The following is a 17,312-nucleotide window of genomic DNA, read 5'->3' as shown; positions in this document are numbered from 1 at the left end:
GCAACCCAGTGTTTCTGAGGGCTGGCAGCTACACCTGCACAGACAAGTCCTCACGAAAGTCCTTAAAGATGAGAAGAGTGTGGAGGGTGTTTTACAATCGCAGATCCTCAGAACAAATTAGCATGCATTTTAGCACAAAGGAACAAGGATTCCCCTGTTGTGACGCTGTTATTTACAGGCACACGTGCAGTATTTTTTTCCAAATATTTTTGAGACCATATTTAAGGTAATTGCTCAGACATTTGTGGTTACAAGGGATGCTTATCCTTTGATTTATGTCTCTTTATGAGCTCAGAAAGTGGCTCTGGGACACGTGCATCTGTAAGGCAGGTTCATCTTCCTTAAATGCTCAGTATTTGAGGGATTTGGTACAATGGGGGGAACTGGAAGAATTGTGGGAGGGAAACAAAGTCTTGATGAGAAAAATCAGGCAGCTAATGCAATTAATCTTTGTCACAGAGTATTTACTGAAGTTTAGGGTTTTACAAGTCTGGAATATAGATCCAAGAGATCTGAAATTAAGGAGCACAAGTACAGTTAAGATTAAAATACCTTTAGATTTATACCCCCTAGTATAATGCGCTTTTAGAAATTAGGAGCAGATGTGCAACACAGTGATCACATACATAAGTGATCAACATAACGTTATGGTTAGAAGCAGCATTATTGGGGCTGTTATTATCTGGGGATGATAATAATAATGACGTTGTCAGTTGTGCTTCTTTTGCCTCTCCACGAATAGCCCTGGTAGTGTTGGTAAGGATAACTGTACGTGTTGCACGCTAATACGTTGCACCGTAGGCAAACTCTTGGGTATGTGGCGCCTCTGAACTTGAACTGGACAATCCTCCTGCCTGGTAAATAGTAGTTCCCACAGGTTGGGTCCCTTACGCACCTGAGAAAGAAAAAGGAAGAAAACTCCACATATAATTGTCATACAAAAAAAATTGTGATGCGGTCACTAAGCTCATTTGTTTCATTGGTTACAAGAGACTTTCTTTCAGAAATGTCTAACTGTGATGTTGATCACAATTCACAGCACAGAACTCCTGAACACAGACGCAACTGTATGGAATTTAAATATGTATGTTGGTATAATATATAACACAGCAGATATAAATACCACACATGTATGTAAATGTAGAAGTGTAAAGCACCTGGTGGAATTTTAAATATGTGAGAAGGAGTTACTGTGTAGGCCTGTTACCTTTCCAAAGTTATCAGATTTTCTGAAGAACTATGAAGAAGCAATTCCATATCCCAAATCAACCAAAACCCCTTTAATCAGACGATTCATCCTTCTCTAAATTTTTTATATAAATTTGTGAAATACCTTCTGAGAATTTATACCAATTTTTCTTCCCTGACAGAATATTATGGTGGAAAAAAAAAAAAAGCAGCCAACTAACAAAACTGTGTGGTTTTGTCTTAACAGCTACTTCATTTAAAATCCTGCCGCTTCTTGCGGTGCCCCTGGGCAGCCGAGACAATGCCAGCATCCCAGCCCCTCTGGCGCCTCTTTGAAACCCTCCCAGCATCATCTGGTGTCAGATCTCCGGTAAGACTGACTCCAGGGGCACCTGGATCGATAGACGATGATTAATAGATAGATAGATGATTAATAATTGGTAGCATGAGTGTGAGTGATTAGTCAAATGGTATTGCACCCCAATGTTTGAGGGGCGTAAGAACCCAGTGTAAAATCACGGCCGGGGTGCCCCAGTTTGGCTGCAACACCTCATGTGGGTGAATAAATATTTACCCTTGTAATCTTATACTTTGCATCCCAGGCCTCCTCGGTCCGCACAGGCCAGTCAGGTATCTTAATACCGTCAGCCGCATGTATGGAGGCAGATAGGTCAGGTGTGCTGGAGGAGAAGAAACTTCACATTAATAAACCGTGCGTCAGCATAGAGAAAACCCCAACGTGTGTTAAATAGGAGTATGCTTTGCAAATGCAAATGCTGCCGTAGCTGGAAATAGCAGCTGAGTGGAGAGGAAATTAATTTCTCTCTCTTTGATGGTGCCCAGAGCACAGGGGCACTGACTGGCCAGAGCCTGGCAGGCAATGGGTGGGTATTTTAAATGTGTTTTTACAATAAATGTTGCGGACATAGCGCAGCTCACCCGCTGGATGCTTGCCACCAAGGATGGTCCAGCTGCCAGACGCTCCATCAGCTTGGGCAAGCGGCAGCATCCCCCAGCTCTCTGCCTGCTCCCGGCCTCTCCTGCTTCCCCCTTTCTTCTGCACTCAGACTCCCTCTGCCATTAAACTGCCAGGATTTCCCAGCTCACGTCTCTTACCCAGCGTAGACTGCCCTTAGGAAGGCAAGTCATTACAAAGAAGAAAGAATGAGAATACCTTACCTTGGCCTATAGGTCCTGGGTTGGGTTTTGGACGGTCTTTTAATGAAAAGAAAAAAAAAATAGAAAGAAAAAGAAAATAAGTGAGACTGAACAAGGAAAATGTGTACTTGTATGTAATCAGTTAATACACATTGTAATGAGCTGAATGCATTAAGATTAGGAAATGTTGGTAGTAACTCTGAGGGACAGAGTTGTCATGGTCAAAGAGCTCATATTAAGAAAAATGTTACAGCTTGAATATCAAGGATGACATGTTACTAGCATTAATTGAAACCAGATTTAAATCTGTTTATTCCTTTGTGTAGGCAGACAGTCCCATGCTCAAAGGCTTGCTTTGCATCTGAAGTTCGGTTTCCTGTGTGTTGCCGACACAAGGATGTATGTTTTACTGATGCAGCTGGGTGCCTTTTACCTATTTGAAGCTCACAGGGCCAGACTTTAAGGAAAGACCTCAGTCTGCTGTCTAAGCACCTGAGGCAGAATGTTTTCAATTAATAAGCAGAACTTGCAGTTCAGATTTTTCAAGAGATAAATCCCATAGCAGAAAACTAAGGTTCAAACCAAATACCACTGAATAAGGCAGAAAGATTTCCACTGACTCAACTTCCAGTGGGAGTGCAGCTTTGGGAGGTGCAGGGAGGTTGGCTTTCTAAGGGTGAGATCATTTAGAGCAAAGCTGGATTTATACTGGTGTAGTGTGTCTGCCCCAGTGGTTTCCCCTTCCCCAGTACTTTCACCAGTGCAGGCATTTCTCCCATATTGATAACAGCATTTTCCATCCCTTGATTTATATGGAATCCAAGGGAATTATCCCTGAGGTTAAATACTAGATCTATGAGATTACGCACACCGTGGAGACGGGGAACCCTGCCAAGAAGATCACAATTTTGGTAGAGAAAAAGGGAGTTAAACCAGAGTGATGCTGCGTTACTTACAAGGGGTAACGGCTGCCGCTTCAGGAGTAGGAGAGACTGACACAGCGGATGAGTTTGTCACTGTGAGAAGAGAAAACATGAAATTAAACATAGTCCACGCTTCAAATACATCGATGACTCGCATGAAAAGTAGTAAACTGCTCACCACGGTTCAAGAAATGACCAGAAATAAATACCTTTATTTTCAGCCATTGTGGACTCAGCCAGGGCTGTCAAAGAGAAAGTAAAAGCCACGCTTCAGTAACTGTGTGGACAAAGCAAGGACTGTTAATGGGGAGGGAATCGGTACTTTACTCCTGGGATCAAGCCTTAGACCAGTTCTACTAAAGCTGAAGCCATACGTACCTGCTGCTTCGGGGGTTGTGTTTTCTGCTGGGGCTGGTACAAGACAGGAGAGAAAACAAAGCCACAGGTTAACTGTTGTCCCAGCACTAACTGTGAGGGACCCCAGCCCCAGGAGACCTGCAGATCTCATTGGAGCATGATCAGCCACAGCTCCTGTGGAGGTACTGCTGCTGCCCAGGGCCGCGTTAGCAAAGTCTGCCCGGAGCCTAAGCAGCCTCAGGGGAGGAAAACCCATCCCCACGTGGGCTGCCTCTGCCACAGCCTCCGGCAGGCTTCTGACCTGCTGTGTGAAAGGCTCCGGAGACCCAGGGGATGTGTGATAAACAATGGTTTGGATGCTGCATCCTCGTTGGGTGCTGAATGTGGCTGTTCCCTCAGGAAGCGCAGCTTGGATGATGCAGCGAAGGGGATGCAGCTCTGGGAGATGCAGGGAGGCTGCTTTCTTGGGATGGGATAATTGAGTGCAAATCTGAATTTATACTGGTGTAGTGTGTCTATCCTGGTGGTTTCCCCTTCCCTAGTACTTTCATCAGGGCAGGCATTTCTCCCATATCAATACCAATAGCATTTTCCATCCCTTGATTTGTATGGAAGCCTAAGAAATTATCCCTGAAGTTAAATACTAGATCCATGAGATTATGCACACTGTGGAGACAGGGAGTCATGCCAACAATATTGGTTTAACTCCTTCATTCTCTATCAAAGTCACGAAGTAATGCTGCCTTGCTTACAAGTGGTAACAGCTTCTGCTTCAGGAGTTGGAGAGACTGGTAGAACAAATGAGTTAGCGAGAAGAGGAAACGAGAAATTAAATATTGTCCATGCTTTAAATACATTCCTGGCTTAAGATTCTATGACCCACATGAAAAACACTGAACTAGTAAACTGCTCACCACAGTTCAAGAAGTAACCAGAAATAAATACCTGTATTTTCAGCTGTTGTGGACTCAGTCGGGGCTGTCAAAGAGAAAATAAAAGCCACGTTTCAGTAACTGTCCCATTACTGTGTGAGCAAAGCAAGGACTGTTAATGGGGAGGGAAAACAGTACTTTACTGCTGGGATCAAACCTTAGACCAGTTCTACTAAAGCTGAAGCCATACGTACCTGCTGCTTCAGGGGTCGTGTTTTCTGCCAGAGCTGATGCAAGACAGGAGAGAAAACAAAGCCGCAGGTTAGCCCTTGTCCCAGCACTGGGTATGTGTGAGGGACCCCAGCCCCAGGAGACCTGCAGGTCTCACTGGAGCGGAGGTCAGCCACAGCATCTGGTCCCAGGTATTGATCCTTTACTGATACCAAACCCCTTTCCCTCCTCTATTGTGTGTGGAAGCCAAGGGAGAGGCACTTGAGATTATCCGTGAAGGTCATGGTTACATTCATGAGATTATACACTCAGTGGAGACGGGGAGACGGTCAATACCTGGTCAGAACTTGGGCTGACAACGAAGCACGTAAGCCAGAATAACGCTGTGTTACTTACCAGTCGTAGCATCTTCTGGTTCAGGAGTAGTAGAGACTGTTACTGTGAGAAGGAAAAGATGAAGGTAAATACTGTCTGCATTTTAAATGTATATTTGCATATCCTCAGCTGCAATATCACATGAAACCATGCGAGTGACCAGGCTGCACTTGTCTGCACGGCTGAATGTAACCCCAGTGTCACTGCACATGACTGTGAACATCCAGGCTGCGGTGACACAGCCACCACCATGGTGCGAGTCCCATCCGGAAAACCCGACAGCGAGACCCTGAGCTTCAGCAGGGAAACAAATAATCTGGTCTAGTGGGAGATGTCCCTGCCCAGAACTAGGTGATCCTTAAGGTCCCTTCCAACCCAAATCATTCTATGATTTTATGATAAAGGAGCTGGACAGACACGGCTCTGGCAGCCAGCATTGTTTTACCAGGGAGGCAGGCACTCTGCTAAATCCTGAATTGAGACTGAAAATGCGACAGTTAATTCCTCGACTCGGTCGGGAGCGCTGTGCGAGATAGGGATCCTGCTGTCCTCCATGGTCTGACAGCACCTCTGCTCACCACGGGTCAATTAGTGACCAGAAGTAAATACCTGGTGTTTCAGCCATCCTGGACTCGGTGGGGGCTGTCAAAGAGAAAACAAAAGCCGCACTTCAGTGATTTTTTTCCAATATTGAGCGAGCAAAGCATAGACTGACAAAGCAAAGTAACGTTATCGTTTAATTTCAATTAGGCCTGGTATAATGAGATCCCAAATCCAACTACATTATAGGAGTTTGCCCCATAATTTGGCATTTGTGTAAACCAGCGTGTGGTATTTCCACCACCCTTAAGGATGGACGGAACCATTTGTATGGCTGTGTGTACCCCCACAGAGGCAGGAGAGCTCAGTACAGCAGGACACCTCTGTCCACAGGTCCCACCGGGAGTTCATGTTCACCTGAGCATCTTGCATTCTTCAGGGCTGATGAAGCAGCTAAGGGCTCTCTCACCTCCCAGAGAGCACAAATTTCAGCTCAACGCTGCTAAAGTCCAGGGGAATCAGCACTCTGCTGCAGGATAAGCTGTATTTGACTAAACCTAATATAGATAAACGACCACTGAAGGGCTCCATACCTGTTGCTTCAGGTGTGGTGGACTCCAGAGGGACTGTCAGGAGAGAAAATAAAAACCATCAAAGGCAGGAAAGCCAGATCAATGCTTTCAGTTACAAGGCAAGACAAGCAGCAGCAGAGTCTGGGCTCTCCCCAAAACCATGACCAAGGGATGCTTTCTGAAGCCTTGGAGACGGCTGCAGATGTTCCCGCCTATCCATTGGTGTTTCTGCCATGCCATGCCATACTCGCTGCCACCCCATGCGATGACTACAGCTGGGGCAGAGAAGCCAACCTGGTGGTAACAGGTATAATTTCTGTCCTGCCTCCTCACCCAGGCTGAAATCCATTATGAATTGCTGTTTGCAGTGAAGTAGCTCCACCACTGGAAGATCTGCCAGAGCCTGGAATACGAGCCACCCAGAACTCCTTTTTAAATTAAATAAACTACATGCAGCTTTGGAAGGTTAGTTGGGAAATAAACATTTTGTTCTGTAAATTCCCAAAATGTTTAAATAAGTATGGCTCGTGCTGCTGTACAGCCTCTTGATACATCTGAGGATAAATGGTTTGCAGCGTGTGGACTGTGGTGGACTGAGCAGGACTGAGTGAATGAGGAATTCAGGCTGATAGCCTGAACATAATTTCTCCTTAAATTCTTCTCTCTTGGGCATGCAGCTTATGTACAGCGCATCAGAAATTCGTTGCAATTGTTTCTCGAATATTCATTGTAATTATTTGTCAGTAACCATCAACTAAGACCAGTGCATGGTACCAGAAAAAGGGGAGAGGAGGAGAAATAACAAAAATAAAATCCAAGCGAAAATATGGGCCTCTTCAGAGGGGTAGCAGAAGCCTTATTCACTTCTTCAGGAATACGTAAGTCTCACAGCTACTGTTAGTCATTATATCATTATTATACAACATGACAGCATAGTGTGAGCATCACTTTCCCATAGGATCTCGCTTCCTCTTGGACAGCAACAGCTGAGCCCACAAAGATGCAGGCCTGAGAGCCTACACTGTGTGTCTAGGATCAGACACACCACGTTCATCTAGTGCCAGATCCTCCATCGAAACAATTTCCTTCTGCATCTCCAGCTGGTATGAATTTTCTTAATTTTCCTCAATAAACATCACATAAATATGACTCAGATCTTGGAAAATGAGTACAAATTTGTAAAGAGAAGAAAATACATTTATAAAACTGCCAGTTTTATACCCACTGACTCAAGTGCTTTGAGGCTCTCAGGCAAATAGGCTTTGTCCCAAAAGCAGATTCCAGGTTGTTCTGACAAAACCTGCTGGTGGTCCTCTCTGGAAGAAAATGCCAGTTGCCCCACTCTTCCCTCTCTACTTCCCCCAGACCCAAGTAGAGAAATCCCATGTTGGAAGGACGAGACGGCCCAGGATGTACGGAGCCCACAGGAGGTGGTCCCACCTGTGACCAGGGAGACCCTGACCGTCCTTCTTGGCTCTCATCAGCCTCCCCTCTCCCTGCGTGGCCACTGCCAAGGGTCCCTATTCCCATGGTGGCTCCAGCCTTGTGCCAAGCTCCTCCTTTCACCCATACTGGCTTGAATGCATGGCTTAGGAAACTTAATTGCCATTAAATAAGTTGGAAAAGGCGAGTACCTTCACAGATAACACCAGCATCTTCCTTGTGGTAGCAGTCGTGTGTGCCCAGCCCCCTGTGAGAGCACTGCTCCAGGGAGGACTCATCCCCATTGCATGCCACGTTGTCCAGGAGGATATCTCCCGTGCCTTCCCCAAAAAAGGCATCGATTTTGGCTGAGACGGCCACTCCGCAGCCCAGCTGTCTGCACACAACCGTGGCGTCCTTCATGTCCCAGTCATCATCGCAGACGGTTGCCCAGCTCCCATTGTGGAAGACTTCCAGGCGTCCTGAGCACATGTCCCCTCCATTCACCAGTCTCATGGACATGTCTTGGAAGAGCAGAGGGAAACACGTGGGCACTCGGCAGCCTGAGAAACAGGCTTTCCAGGTGCATTTATCAAATAGCAAAAGCCGACTTTGTTGTGTTGCACAGAAAGTGGCAAAAACATGAAATTAATCTTATCATAACAAGCCACAGTGTGTCAGTTCATCAGCTACCATAAATCCTTACTCTCATAGTGTGCCATGTACACCTGGGAGTAAATATAAAGATTTTTTTTCGTCTTTCAGTCTTTGATGTATATATCCATAGCTAACAACCATTTCTATCGATACGGGTATTCTTTAACGTCAAAACTCTTAGGTAAGGCTCAAGTATCTCAGAAACTCATCTTACACGCATTAACTTGCTTTCAAATTTCTACCTATAAAATTTTTGCCTTCCTACCAGTCCTTAAGTCACTATATAAAAATATGCCAGCTGTGAAAGCTTTGCCAAGACCCCTCTAGGGAGAACTCACCAGCTGGAACAGGCTCCGTTGTGACCGTGGGAGTGACTGGCTCTAGGAGGGGAAACAGAAAAGTGAATTTCTAGTTTTACTGCAGAGGATGCTCAATAAGGTTCCTCAGTTACTATGTGAAAAAAAGAGAAAGCAGGTAGTGAAACAGAGCAGCTCATTCATCTCTGGAAGCATCATCACCTGAAAGGCGAAGGCTGCAAACCCTTTTTAAAATGTTAGGTGTTAATGGTTGCAGATACCTTGCAGGTGTAATTGTAATTGTTTTAGGTGTGGGACATACTCACCAGAGACCCATGTCTGCTTGGGTCGCATGTTTTAACTCCACTTGAGGTCTTTACTAAAAAAAAATAAAAATCTAAGTCTATTAAAAAGTTGCTTCGATTTTGCCCCCAGGGAAAAGTATCCCCAGGAGAAGTTGTAAACCAGCATTCTTTGTGCCAGGTCTCATCCACAACCCCTTTCAGACAGTTAAATTTCACCTTGGTCGTTTCAGGCTCGTAGAGTGCCCACCATGTGGATGAGCTTTGCCTGTGGACCACCACTTGCCATGGCACCAGCCGCACAGAGGCTGGAGTGACCCGGGCTCTTCCAGTCAGAATAGAGAATTGCTGGGAAAACTGGGACATGATTTGGAAAAATCCTGGAGGAAGTTACTAAAAATAATTTCCTACTAAATACAAGAAAAGGAAATTTGATTTCCTAGTCATGGTTCATAATTTATGGGAAATCAGGACTAGGAGGACTGAAATATAATAGTGATGATGTAAAATTATGATTCAAATAGTAATGCATAAAGCAGTCATGTAGTAGAGTAGGAAATGGCATCAGATAAGATTGACAATGATATTCCAGGTAACCAAAGGATTTGAGAATTAAAATAAAAAATTTAAACACAAACCTCTGTGAATAAACCAGATGAGTTAACAAAAAGAAAACGTGTAGTAAAACAGCAATTCTTGTAGGTCTTGGTTTCATGCCTGAAACCATTCCACTGATGGAAACAAGGTTGTGCTTCAAAGTCGTAGCCTGAAGGTAGTGACTTTGTTCAAAAAGCAATAGTTTAGGAGGGACGTGTTCCTGTACCTGCACAAATGACGCTGGCGTCCTCTTTATGTCGGCAGTTGTGGACAGCGATCCCTCTGTGGGAGCAGTCCCACAGGTTGTCCTCATCCCCTTGGCACTGCACGTCATCGAGGAGGATGTTCCCGGAGCCTGGACCAAACTGGGCTTCAGACACAGCCAGCAGAGCTTCTCCGCACCCCATCCTCCTGCAGACCACCTTGGCCTCTGCCAGCCCCCAGCCGTCGTCGCAGACCGTTCCCCAGCTGCCATCGTAGTAGAGCTCCACGCGGCCCGAGCATCTGCCATCGCCGTCTGCCAGCCGCAGGGACAGAGCGGAGGCACCTGCGGAGAATGAGCCCACATCAGTGGTGTCCATCCATCTGAGGTGGTGGCACAGCCTGTCCTCAGGCCGTCCCACCCCGCAGAAGATAGGAGCTGGTAGCCTGTGGCGTAGTCTGCTCTGACAAAGGATCCTCCTCTGAATTTCAGTGCTGTTGTGGGATATTATGAATGCTCAAACCCATCTTTCTACATGCGATACCCAACAGCCATGGACATAGTCCTCTTCCTTGCTGATCTCTGGGGAAAATGGTCCTCTCCTATCAACTAGCTGCCACCTCTCCTGGCTTTGTGCAACACAGGGAAGGTTTTCTACCTTTCCTTTACCATCACTCTCATCTATATCGTAGTGCTGCCTAAAGGACAAACGCAAATACCCAGAGCCAACCTTTTCCTGGGATATAGTTTGGGGTTTTTTGGCCTTTTTTTTTTTTTTCTTCCTTTAAGTAATGCCTGGTTCAGCGTCTTTTCCCATCCTCGCTAACTCTCTGGCATAACAGATGGTTGGCACAGCATCATTTCCCCAGAACAGTAGCAGAGCTATTTCTACAGATCAGGCTCATTTCTGAGAGCTGGGTACTTATGGAATACTCCACACATTTATCTCACTTTCAGAGAGAAAAGCTTTTAGAGATCTGAAGTTCCAAATTAGTTTTATGGGCCTGGAGTGTATTTTTCTTTCAGAGAAAGAAATCAGAGACACCACCGACAATGTAATTGAGTTCCTCCAAGTTTGTGGCCATCATAAACTGCACCAAGTATACACACCTGTCTTACTCCTTGGTGGGTCAGTGATTACGAGGTGTTCATTTTGGGACATTTTGCTGTCACCTGGCAGTCATTTGTAACCAACTAATGCACATCCATTCAGAATGAGGGCCATGTTTCCTAGGACTCTCTTTCCCCTTAATTCCTTTTTGCTGACCATGATCAAAGCTCCTTCCATCCGAGTACCACGCTTATCATTTCCTTCTGCAAAACTTGGCTGTAAAGAAACGTCAGCAGCAATGTGCTTGGCCCGCTTCCCAAGATCAAGGTCTAAGCTTCTACAAAACCGCCAAATACAATTTCAGGGAGAAAAAATAATAATAGAGACAAAAGATAATTAATCCAGGCATTGAGTATTCACCAGCAATGGTGAAAGGTGTTAAATAAAAAGTTTAAGGACTTAACGACATTAGCTATCTAAATCCATGTGGGAATAGTGAGAAAGAGGCAGATTAAAAATTCTAGATCCAGATCTTGACTTAAATTACAGACAGAAATAAATCTGTTGTGATTCAGCTGATATTAAAAATGGCTTTATTGGGAGCGAGGCATCTTTCCTATTAAAGTTTCTAAGTAAATTAAGTATTTCATCAATCTGAAATTTTGGGGGCCACTTTTTCAGAAAATAAAGGACTGATTAAGTAGCAGTCCCAAGAATCTTTAATGTATTCTTGTGGGGGTGTCTACAGCTGAAAGGAAATTTTTTACTTTCAGGAAATTAATAAAAGAAAATAATTGATATTTGTATCTCTTAGAAATCAATGCTTTGCGCTTAGTTAAGCGCAGAATATAAGGAGTTGGGAACACTTAGTTCTCCTGAGCTTTTAACCCAAGGAACAGTGTACCTACAGTTTGTACAAATGAAAGTAATGATATTATTAGTTAGAACTATAGAGAAACCTTTTTTTCCCCTTAGTTGTTGAACAACATCCCTGTTATACAGAGTACATAAATAAGATTAAATTGTTTGCTCAAATACTTGGTTGAGTAGACACAGGGAAAACAATAGTTACAAGCACATAGTTCCATAGTAAAGAGGGTGTTCTTAGGAAACCATATACACACCATGTATTAAGTTCCTTAAGCCTGCATAATACTCAACAGATCACTCATTTTAAGAAATTGATGTTTGGCTTCTGAAAGCCAAGCAAATAAAAGTAAATCTTGAGGGACCACATTCATTTCTCAATTTCACTGATGTGTATGAAGAAGCGCAAACTTCCCTCATTGAGCTGGAATAGAGCCCAGGCTGAGTAAGGCAGGCAAGCAGCAAAATCTGGTCACAGCTCCGTGAGACACTGTTCAAAGTAGGAAAGTTTTCACTTCTGTCCTTCTGAAAGTGAAATAACTGGCAGGAAAAAGGTAGAAAACCACCAAAATTTCTTCTTCACTGTGCTAAAGGTTTGTCTGTTCCTATTCAAGATGGTTGTAGAAATTAGGGCGGATAGATCCTAGATCTTGAACATGCAAATATTGTTCGAAATAAGGTTAATGGGTGGAGCAGTAAGCAAGTCTGTATTGCACTTTCCAGTGCTGCTACCACTGACACTGAATCACAGCTCTGAACTTCTGGCAGCACAGATAAGGCTGTAGAAGACAAGCAGTGTTAAAAAAAAGGTTGTAAAGAGAGGAATTATCATTTGCGTTGATAGTTGTCTATCATGTTATGCAGCATCTTGGGCTAACAGATGGTATGGGTGTTAAACAGCCAGGCACAGCTACCCCACTGTAATGAGACCCTCAGCCCTGGCCACTGAAACGGGAACAGGACAGACAGAATGGCAGAAGGAAAGGCAAGATCTGTGCACTCTCTGGAGGACACGCTGAGAACTCAAAATGATCTTCATAAACTGAGAAAATGTCAAAAATGACTAAGCTGAAATTCAATAAAGACAGGTGGAACGGGCTGCTCATTGGAAAGAGAAAACCAAGGCACAAAGGCAAAATCATCCTTTCAGCTGGCACAGAAGGACCATGGAAAAACTGGAGGCTGGTGATGTTAACGCTGCAGTGAGACAGTCCGGTCTCAGTCGTGCTCTCAGGGTGGTACATGGGAGCTACTTATTGGAGACCTCAGCTGCTCAGTTGGTGATAGCGCATTATAAGAAAGATAGATCGTGGGGAGAGCTTGGATGAATGAATCAAGAGTATAATAGGCTTGAAAATCATGAGCTTTGAGGAAAACTTTAAGGAGCTGGATTTAGTTTATGTGGGAAGTGTCTTTCACTATTCTGAAGAGGGCTCTAAAGAGGGTGGCCACCAGTTCCTCTGCCCCCTGGAGTCCCCAAAGACCTAAAATATCAATTGTAGGCACTACAGAAAATGTCCATCAATAATAGAATTTTGAATATAGAGTCCAATGTCTTTTTTTCGTGTGTCTTGAAAATATCTGTCAAGTTCAGAGGTAAAGTACACACAGTCATTTCCCCTGGTGGAATTTTGGATAGGAGTTCAAAGCCTACTGGTGCTATCAATTTCTGCTTCATCAGAAGAGGAGGTAGGACAGCATGTAGTGGATAGGAAGGTGCCAGCTCAGCTGATGGCTGATACTAAATGGCCCTGTGTGGTGAAATTCTGATTTTTAGTCTTTTTAATACCTAAGAAATTATTTCATAGATTCATTAAAACAGCTCATTCATTGAAAATATGCAAAGTGTCTTAGCAAACAGATGCCAGAATAGGAGTTGCCCCACCAAAGAGAATGGGGAAATGGTGGCACGTACGCACACACGGTGAGCACGACCAGCACTGACGAAGGGCTGGACCAAAGCTCTGTGTAAATTAATTTCCCCTCCCCAAGGGGGGCCAGAAAGAGATGCTAAGGAGGAGTAAATGAATGGGACAAGATAGGGTGTGCTCAGGTTTGCCTCTTTGCCACCCCCTGTTTTTGGTTCAGGGGCTTTTTGAGCCCCAAATAGTACCTTGCAGGGCGATGCAGGGCAATGACAAGGGACACTGGCAGGGGGTTGGAACTCGATGATCTTTGAGGTCCCTTCCAACTCTAACCATCCTATGATTCTATAATCTGACTGTTCTTTACCGTCCCTCAGCGTAGACGGCGGTGCTGGAGTTGTCAATGGCTCAGTCCTGTCGGTGACGGGGGCGGATGTGATCGAGTCGTCTGTTTCTGTGACAGAACATCTTGTTGAAGCTTTGAGGAAAACAACAATAGGAACAATAATGACCAAATATTAACAGGAAAAAGAATTAAATTTTAGGTTAAAACTGTCTGGATTTGTCATTTGTCATTTCGCTAGAAAAGCGCAGAAATAGAGGAAGCCTTCTTTCAGAGAACAAACATGGACTTATCCCTTGTACTTCTACCTGAGTCTCTATCACCACAAAATACCGTGATAAATAAATATTTAAAATTTGGATTTTTAAGCTTCTTAGCTACTGGAGAATGAAGCAATGTGTTCTTAGCCCTCTTTATTAATACTTCATTGCCTACATTTTCCATACAGTATGGATTTTCCTTAGCTCACTTAAACTGAAAATTGATTTTGAAACCATAATTTTATCTTTGTAAGCTGTGCTTAGGATTCCTGGTGCAGATGCTGCCTCAGTCTCCTCATTTATTGAAGTGGATGCAGAGGAAGAATACAGGAATGTTGAAGGGGCTGTGAAAAGTTGAGGAAATATATTATTGGAGAGAAAGATCAATCTCCTTGGTGATAGAGTCCAACAGGGATGAGTAGGAAAGTACAGAGAACCAGCTTTGTGCCGTGTCAGGTGGTGGCATCTCCATCTTCAGGACTGGGAAAGAACTGTCAAAGATTATTGAATCTTTAAGGTGAAGATGTCGCAATCTGATTTAATCATTGATGCTCTCCACTGTAAAGTATCCATTTTTGCCCAGGCAAAAGAACTGATATTTTGGCACTTTTGATGATGCCTAAATTACGCAAAAAGTATAAGCAGCTTAAAGCCCCAAATTGTTCATAATTACATATCTCCCAAGCTTTGACAGCCCAATATTTTAGAAATGAAGTGTTTAGAAGCTGGATTCTTTCTTCACTGAGACAATTAACTAGCAGTTGACTGATCTTAAACTTTATACATTTATTGTAATCCTATCAATGGATTCTATTTTAAACAAACTTAAACCTATTGTTATTATTATTAGATTTCATGGCATAGTGTCTGTTCTTACCTTCAGCAGCTGTGGAAGGGATTTCTGTAGCTGTGGTAACATCATCTTCTTGAAGTGAGGTGGGTGAAACAGACGATTCTGCAGTATTTTCAGAGGCTGTGAGAAGGAAGAACCACAGAAATGAGAAGGAAATGAGAGGGAAAGAGCATTCAGGTGTGAATGAACTCAGCTCTTGATGAATTTAATTGCCTTCAGGCTTTGTAGAAAAGGGACTCTCTGTCTTAGCTGTCTCCCACATCCTCTGGCGTGGCTCAGATGTGGATCTTCATATTAATGCTTTGCATTACAAGCATCAAAAAAGTTTCAGACCTCTCACTGGGAATGGGAAAAACAAAAGGAGTGTGAGGAGCAAAAATAGAATAGAGTGTTGTAATTTGGCAGTAACATTTATTGGTATATAGTTTCCCAACACTGCAATGGGCATGTTTTGTCAACTTTATTAAAAGGTCCAAAAAGTGGAATAACAAAGGGCATTCCGGTTGTATAGAGGGAAATGTTAATTACAGCTATTTCTGGCTTATCTGGCTGAAAGTCTCTCTCCCAGAGGTGCAGTGGAGAACGGAGGGAGAGGCTGTCAGGACTGACACTGAAATACAGCATCTGTTTTTCCTGCCATTCTCTGCCAGATCTCCTTGCCCTGTGGAGCATCACCATCAGCAGGTGCTGAGAGGAGGGAGAGCCAGCTCTCTCATCCCCAGCACCCTGGGACACGGGTTGGGAGAAGTTGAGAAATGCTCAAGAGGGTCTACAGGACCCACCAGTCCTCCTGGACTGGCTTGATAAGAAAGCCCAAGCCTGGAGGCTTATAAATTGCTTGGAATCCAGATAGGCGATGTTACAAATGGTGAGAAACATGGACCGAGTGGCTTTTTCCTGACTTGGGCTTCTTAAAGAAATTAAAATAAAGATAATGATTTCCTTCAGATTCTTTGGTTCAAATTCTGCGCTCTTCAGCTTCCCTCGAAGCAGGCTTTGCATACAGCATTTGCGGCTCCCGAATGGAGTGGCAGCAGCAGCAGCGTTAGTGACAGCCTGCCCACGGCGCCGGAAAGCCAGCAGGTTGGTACCAAGCAGGTGACGTTCATAGAAAAGCATTAGTTGCACTGAGAGACGGTGATTTTACAACGTTTCTTGGCATCTCCACTCATGTCCCCTCCTAACCAAAAACTTATAACCGCGTTTTGCTGCATGTTGTGTAAATGCCCTTTACCTGTCTGCAGCATAGTCAGGATTTCTGTTGTCTCCCTTTCCTCTGTGACAGGGGTGGAAGCAAAAGAGGCATCTGTGCTACCAGAGGTGCCTATAAGAGTGAGAAATTAGATGGTTGCAAATAGCAATTAAAAGCACAAGTATGATTTGAGGAGCTTGTGACTTGCTTTAGGTCTCAGGCTTGATAAAAAAAACCCTCTTTATCAGTCTGGTAAATAACTGGAGAGGCAGAGGTCCAACAGAGGGAGATGGGCACAGATGCCTGGCTCTGCTCCTTCGTGTTTCCAGAGTTTCTGTGAATCCTGACACACAAAATCACAATGATCTGGCCACTTTTTCTTTACAAAATCGTAAGTGTAATAATTATAGCTGCAAGCTCAGAGGTGTTAATCATTAAATACCTATATTCCTGATACATCCCAACAGATATTTTTAAAGGGAAGATGTTATAAGGGGATTATTTCTTCAGAGAGATGTTTAATTTGTAGTTTTCTGCTATGAATATTTTACAGATTTACATGGTCACATCTTAATCCATCTCAAAAACCCAAATTAACAGAATATTTGATTTAGATAGCACTTGAAAAATGGCCGTTCTTACCTTCATAAACTGTGGTTTCAGGAACTGACATGGCACTTTCCTCCATGACAATAGTGGAGGCAGAAGCTGTAACAGAGGCCAAGAGAAAATTGAGGAAATAAAAAGGAGAGATTTGCAGCAATTAGGAGTGAACATGTGAACTGAAATCTCGATCAAAGTATATTTGGGCTTTGCGGGACAGTGAGTCAATGCATGGCCCTTTATTTTTGCTGAAAAAAAAAAAGACTTTCACCTTCATTTAATATTTAATAATAAAGATAGTAGATATTTCTGACTGGATTATTTTACTACTAAAGATGCAATAGTCATTTGGAAAGATGCAATAAAGAATGAGATTTTTTTTAGGCTTTTTTCAGCACGCGAGTATGCCTCACCTTCCTTGAGGGTTGTCAAGGTCCCCCAAGCAGACGATGTCTCAGTCCCTGCTGGTCTTGAGCTGGGTGAAGAGGAGGGATCTGCGGAGGTGGCCAGAGGGTGGGGAAATATATTACTAAACAGAATTGCCACCATGGAAAAGAAAAGACATTTCAAGGATCTGTGAAATCAT

The 17,312-nt window shown here is 43.8% G+C and overlaps 1 protein-coding gene across 1 annotated transcript in view; it reads right to left on the bottom strand.

Annotated features, from left to right (window-relative positions):
* Positions 1-7,824: 7,824 nt before the first annotated feature.
* LOC141472295 (scavenger receptor cysteine-rich domain-containing protein DMBT1-like) overlaps positions 7,825-17,312 on the bottom strand; it is a 42,143-nt gene continuing 32,655 nt past the window's right edge. The window contains exons 13-14 of the mRNA XM_074159209.1: positions 9,705-10,075; positions 7,825-8,162 (exon numbers count right to left, since the gene is read on the bottom strand). Coding sequence (XP_074015310.1) covers positions 7,825-8,162; positions 9,705-10,075 — 709 coding nt within the window. The remainder of the gene's footprint in view (positions 8,163-9,704; positions 10,076-17,312) is intronic.

The sequence above is a fragment of the Numenius arquata genome, chromosome 15 (assembly GCF_964106895.1).
Source record: "Numenius arquata chromosome 15, bNumArq3.hap1.1, whole genome shotgun sequence".
Classification (NCBI taxonomy): Eukaryota; Metazoa; Chordata; class Aves; order Charadriiformes; family Scolopacidae; genus Numenius; species Numenius arquata.
Note: the sequence above shows the minus strand (reverse complement) of the source record. Positions and strands in the feature narration are given on the sequence as shown.